At 46.2% G+C, this 6,000-nt stretch overlaps 1 protein-coding gene across 1 annotated transcript in view; it reads right to left on the bottom strand.

Annotated features, from left to right (window-relative positions):
• Positions 1-795: 795 nt before the first annotated feature.
• The window catches only part of TOX3 (TOX high mobility group box family member 3), a 57,821-nt gene continuing 52,616 nt past the window's right edge, over positions 796-6,000 (bottom strand). The window contains exons 7-8 of the mRNA XM_015408546.1: positions 5,756-5,836; positions 796-1,576 (exon numbers count right to left, since the gene is read on the bottom strand). Of these exons, the coding sequence (XP_015264032.1) occupies positions 833-1,576; positions 5,756-5,836 (825 nt within the window). The 3' untranslated portion in view covers positions 796-832. The remainder of the gene's footprint in view (positions 1,577-5,755; positions 5,837-6,000) is intronic.

The following is a 6,000-nucleotide window of genomic DNA, read 5'->3' as shown; positions in this document are numbered from 1 at the left end:
ATTTTTTTTTGAAGTGGAATGAGTAGAACAGGTTAAGAATATATTTTATTACAAAGTGTACTGCAGTATCTGGAGAAATCATAGCGAAGATGATAAGATAGGCTTTGACATTTAAAAACTTTCACTTGCATTTCTTCAGAAGACATTTTTTAAAAAGGAAAAAAAAAGGAGCTTTGGCAAAAAAAAAAAGTGTCTGTGATTTATTTATCTTTACATTAGTGTTTTCTTCATGACCGAGAAAAACAGTGTCAATTACTCATGTTCTATGAGCGTGATTGTATGAAATCCAATCGACATTTTACAGGTAGTTACAACTGTGCTTTTTAAAGGGCTTCGTGAGTTCAATTTTTTTATATATAGCTATATATGTAAAAAAGAACCCAACTGGTTTTGAAGTGCATTAACTGATTCTGCAAGAAAGGACAACGATTTATTCGAAATGGTGAAAAGGCCGGCGGTTCCCCCCAACTCGTAATGCCCTGGCAGAACCACGACCATCTGATTCACATCTTGTAGGTAAAGCTTGAAATAAATTAAAAAGGCATCGCATGGAGAGAGAGGAAAAAGAAGAGAGCACAGCGTTTTCGTTTTAGGAAGGGGTGGAGGGGAAGGAGACCAAAAAGAAAGAACCAAGTATTTATAGTCACCTAAAAGATTATACACAGCTACATTGTAGTTCTTTATTGCCTATCTAATAGACAGCATAGGAGGCTCACTCGATCTGTTATGCGTCCGTGCATAACCACCGTTAACGATGTACAAACTGCGCCCGTACACGGTCGAGCCCCGGGCCCAATTCAGGAATGCGGAGCTGCGCAAGGAACGCGCAACTTCAGAAAATGCTGGCCTGCGCTAAGAGCTGGGTTTGTGTCTGGGTTTGTATTTGGGTCTGGTGTGGTTGGGAGGCGGGTGGCGGGCTGCCAATGGCCGGGATTGGGGAAGTGATCTGCGCGGCCGCGGGGGAATGCTGCTGCTGCTGCTGCGGGGAAGGCTGCGAAGGGTGCTGCATGTGCTGCAGCTGCTGTTGCTGCATCTGCTGGAGCTGCAGCTGCTGCAGCTGCTGCTGCATGTGCTGCTGGAGGTGCTGCTGCTGCTGCTGCTGCAAATGCTGCTGCATGTGATGCTGGAAATGCTGCTGCTGCATCTGCTGCTGGATCTGCTGGTGCATCTGCTGCTGGTGCAGCTGCTGCTGCTGCATCTGCTGCTGCTGCATCTGCTGGAGCTGCTGCAGCTGGTGCTGCTGGCTCTGCAAGGACGGGCTCGCCTGCGAGGGCGCCGCGGCCGACGCGCCCACCATGCCGGATCCCATGGAGCTGATCAAGGGGGAGGAAATGTTTTTCGGCAGGTTGGGGGCGATGGTGACGGAGGTGACAATCTGGTTCATGGGGAGCCGCATGGCCAAAGGCTTGGGGGCGATTGCCCGGGGGAGGGACTGCTGCAGAGTCTGGGGGGATGTCGCCACTGTTGCATGCTGGGAAAGAGGAGCGTTCAGGAGGAGAGACGAGGACAGATTGGTGGAGGCCAGCGTCTGTTGGACGGAGCGGATGGTCTGGGCTTCAGCCGACTCGGCAGCAGCCTGCATTGGAGAGACAGAAGACATTGAAGAGCTTCCTCTTTTGCGGTTACTTTGCTTTAAGCATACAATGCATTCTTTCTTTCTTTCATCTATTTATACCCCGCCTTTCTCTCCAATGGGACCCCAAAGCGGCTGACATCATTTTCCTATCCTCTTGTTTATCCTCACAACAACCCTGTGAGGTAGGTTAGGCTGAGAGCATGTGACTGGCCCCAGGTCATCCAGCAAGCTTCCATGGCACAAGTGGGGAATCGAACCTGGGTCTTCCAGATACTAGTCTGACACTCTTAACCACCACACCACAGTACACATCTGTGTACACATGTGTGTGTGCCTATGTTTTTATATAACACACAAATGCAGATGAAGGACTGCCTCCTTGATTCTGTCTAGCCATGAATTAAGACCTTCTTGCTTTACTCTCTGTATCCCCCACCTGCAGAGATAGGTGGCACACAGAGATGGGGCTTTTTAGTGGTGGCTCCTCTGGCCAGTGGTGACCTCATTAAAGGCAGACATTATGTGGTCATCTATGTATTTTGCATAATTGCTGTTTTATTCACATTGTAGGCCACCTTACGCAAAGGAGAAAGGCAGCTAATAAACATTTAAAATAAATGAATGAATGAATGAATGAATGAATGAATGAATGAATGAATGAATATGAGCTCCCTGGCCTGGCCACCTTCTCTTTTTGCTGCCTTCTCAAGGCACACAGACCCTTAAATGGTCTCTGGCAAGTTCGAGGGCAATCTATCCCAACTCTAAACCTGCTATTCCTTCAAGGAGCTCAGGATAGCTGTGACAGACTGCCAAGGGTTAATGCCTAACAAAGTCTGAGAAACTCTGAGCGACAGGCTGTTCAAATGGAATTCTGTGGATTTGTAATTTTGGATTCTCAGGACTTTTGTATACTGTTCTTGCAGTTATTGTACATGTTATAAGTTATACTTGACCTTAATAAACATTTAAAAAATCTTTTTAAAAAATGGAATTCTGTGGAGAGAGACGGTTAAGAAATGACAGTTGGGAAATGACAGTTGAGGAAGACACAGTTAAGCACTGACAAAACTGAGAAGGAGGCAAAAGGAGTGAGAGGATCAGAGAGGATCCCCATTCAAGCTGAAAAGGGAAACTGCTTCTCCTTAAGAGAAGTCATCCCTGCCCAGTGAAAAGGGAGATAGGTCTTAAAAGACGAGTGATCCCTGGTCTGTGTGTATAGAAGGATTTGGGGAGCTTGGTTGAATGTTCCTGCCTTCTAGACTTTAAGAGTCAGTGAAACTCAGAAACCTATGCTTGATTGTTTAAGCAGCAACTGAAAAGAAAGCCTCTCCTCTAAGTTTTAAACAAACTTTTTGAATGCCAGAAGCACTTACTTGTTCGCAGCAAATTATCTAGAGTTACTGTGATTCTACATTCAATAGCTGTGTTGGTCTGAAGCAACAAAACAAAGTTTGAGTCCAGTGGCATCTTTAAGACCAACAAAGATTAATTCTAGATATCAGCTTTCGTGTGCAAGCTTATACCCAGAATTAAACTTTGTTGGCCTTAAAGGTGCCACTGGACTCAAGATTTGTTCCGTGATTACAAAGTTACCTCAGCTTTATTGTCGGTTCACCTCACACATCCTACCCTTGATTACACCTGACCTTTTCTCTAAGTTAAATAAAACATGTTGTTTATTTTGAACTTTCAAAAGCCTCTCGTGTGTCATTTCAGAAGTTGAATATAAGAAGGTGATTTTGTCACTTCCCTCAGTTCCCTGGGCTGGGGCTGGGCCAGCATCAATGTCTGTCTGTCTGTCTAAAGCAACTGGGTGGGACAGCTATAGACAAACAAAAAGAAAAGGAAATAGATATTGGGGCTGCTCAGCAAGAAAGAAGAAGAAAAAAAAGAAGAAAAGGAAAAATCCTGCATGTGAAAAAGGAAATAGGGCAATCCTAGGTTTTCAAATGAACTGTATGTAAAATAACCCATGGTTTTGTGTGATGTCTAAACTGAGACACTGCACAAAAAGGTCTGAGTGCCTACATCTGAATGATCATGATGCTGTCCAAGGACGCCCAATATCATTTACCAATATGCAAAGATTTGAACTTTAAACATGAACCACCTGTCCATGTTTAAGACTCAATGTGCCTCTTCCAGCACGATTTCGAGCCATCTCTCACCTAAGACCTCTCGCCTCTGACTTCATGAAAGTTCATTTCCTTGCTGGTTTTAATCCCTTCTTCATTGTTTCCTTGTGTTTTACATCTGGGTTAAAATGTGTTTTTATGGCTCATGAGTAACTTCCAGTAACTTGTGCACAGATATTTGAACTGGGTAGTTTTGGATTCTTCATAACACAGCAACCATTGGCAGGGTGAGAGCTCTTTTACGTAACTCTGACTTAAAAAAAAAAAAAAACCCTTGAAGAAGAGGCCTACTAAAACATTCGGCATGGCTTCTTGCCATCTTTCCCATTCACAGGAACTTCTCACTTCTGCACCACCACCACCCACCATGATGTTCCTTTCAGCAGCAACATGTTCTTTGGTGTCACCGTATAATACACTCTTCTGCTCATACAAGGGGCAGCTAAGCTTCTCAAGACCAAGTACCACATTCTCAACACTGTCATGCAGCCTTGTGATGGGACGCCATCCCTCTACCATCGTGCGTCTTCAGAATGCAGCGGTGCGAGTCCTGTAGGGAACGTCACGGACAGCACATATACAACCTGTGCTGTGCCAGCTACACTGGTTACTGGTGGAGCACCGAGTCAGGTTCAAGGTATTAGTGTTGACTTCTAAGGCCTTGAGCGGGCAGGGACCCAAGTACCTTCAGGACTGCTTCCTCCAATATGTCCCCAGAAGAGCACTGAGATCAGCTAATAACAACTTACTGGTGATCCCTGGCCCTAGGGAGGTCCGGCTGTCCTCGACCACAGACAGGGCCTTTTCAGCCCTGGCACCTATGGACACAGGGTGGTGGTGGGTGCAGTCACAAAATGGCTGTTGGAAGAGCTTACCTTCAGTCACACAGTGGTGGCAGCTGCTGCCAAAGAAATCCCAGAGCAGGAGGCAACATCAGGAAAAGGCCTTGGCAGCTATGCCCTGTTAATCGCCATCCAGAGGAACTGGTTGGCTACTGTTTAAAACAGGATGCTGGACTGGATTAGGCTTGCCAAGTCCCCCCGGGCGGTGGGGAAACCCCCACCCCAGAGGCCCGTTCCCTGCCGCTGGCGGATCGGGCCCCGGGGGAACCCCACCCCGACGTGCACGTCACCCGGAAGTGACGCGACCACACCGGGCATGCTGGGGGCGGGGCCACGGTCATCCGAGGGAAAACTATGGTTTTCCCTCGGATGGTTGTGGCCCCGCCCCCAGCGTGCCCGCCGTCATCACGTCACTTCCTGGTGACGTGCGTGTGGCTCCAGATGTGGCTCCAGACGCGCGCTGCAGACGCCGGCTGGGAGTCCCCCGCTCCGGAGAAATTTACACTTGGCAACCCTAGACTGGATGGACCACTGAACATGCACGGTTCCAACACTTGGGACTTCCCAGCTTGTGGCAACGTATTTGCCATGAGCAAAAACCACCAGATTTGTCTGCTGCTACAACCATCTGTGTTGTGACCTGCATGTTAAAACTTTTGCTTGTGATGACTGAATCTTAGACACGTGTGAGACACTTGCTGAATCTAGCAGTTATGTGAAATGGTATGTACTGCGCTCCTTAAAATACGATATGTGTTCGTGGTTTGCCGAAAATTCGGCTTGTGCTTATATCCTAGCATGGCTTGAGAATCCTGGATCCTCCTGAAATGCATTCGCATTTCTCTCCTTTACCTTGATACTTTTTGCAGAATTTGCTACAAATATTCCCAAGGGGGAAAGAGGTTATCTATTGATGTATCTCATTTTTTCCCCTAATTATCAGTTCTTATTTATTCTATAACGCGAGCAGTTGCTTAAAAATTAATCGAGCAAACGCAGTAAAGTTACTAGCTGATATGGAGCATTCATGAAAAACTCTGGCACGGACCTTCAAACACACAAGTAGCTGAAGATGAGATGTTTTGATAGTGGATGAAACAAAATAAAGATCCTATGCTTATTTATTTTTAATAAGGCAACAAGATCTCCACTTAAACACCGGCTTCTGTGCATTCGATTAAAGTCCGCGTCGGGCTTACCTTGGAAACGAGACTTGCTCTGTAGGCTGCGAGCGCCTTAAGGTATTCTTTCTTGGCTGCTTCAGTTTTCCTTTTATACACCTGTTAAAGACACTACAATTAACATCACCTTCATTGTATAAACTTCACACCATAAAATAGCTCTTGCCTGAAGAGGGATGTTACGGCCTCATAAAAAGCAGAAAGTCAAAAGGGACAAATGGCAACTTGGATTCCTCAAAGAAAATATCCAGCATTACGTGATC

The sequence above is a fragment of the Gekko japonicus genome, unplaced genomic scaffold (assembly GCF_001447785.1).
Source record: "Gekko japonicus isolate JY-2015 unplaced genomic scaffold, Gekko_japonicus_V1.1 scaffold1290, whole genome shotgun sequence".
Lineage (NCBI taxonomy): Eukaryota > Metazoa > Chordata > Lepidosauria > Squamata > Gekkonidae > Gekko > Gekko japonicus.
The sequence above is the reverse complement of the archived record's forward strand: the minus strand, read 5'-3'. Positions and strand labels throughout refer to the sequence as shown.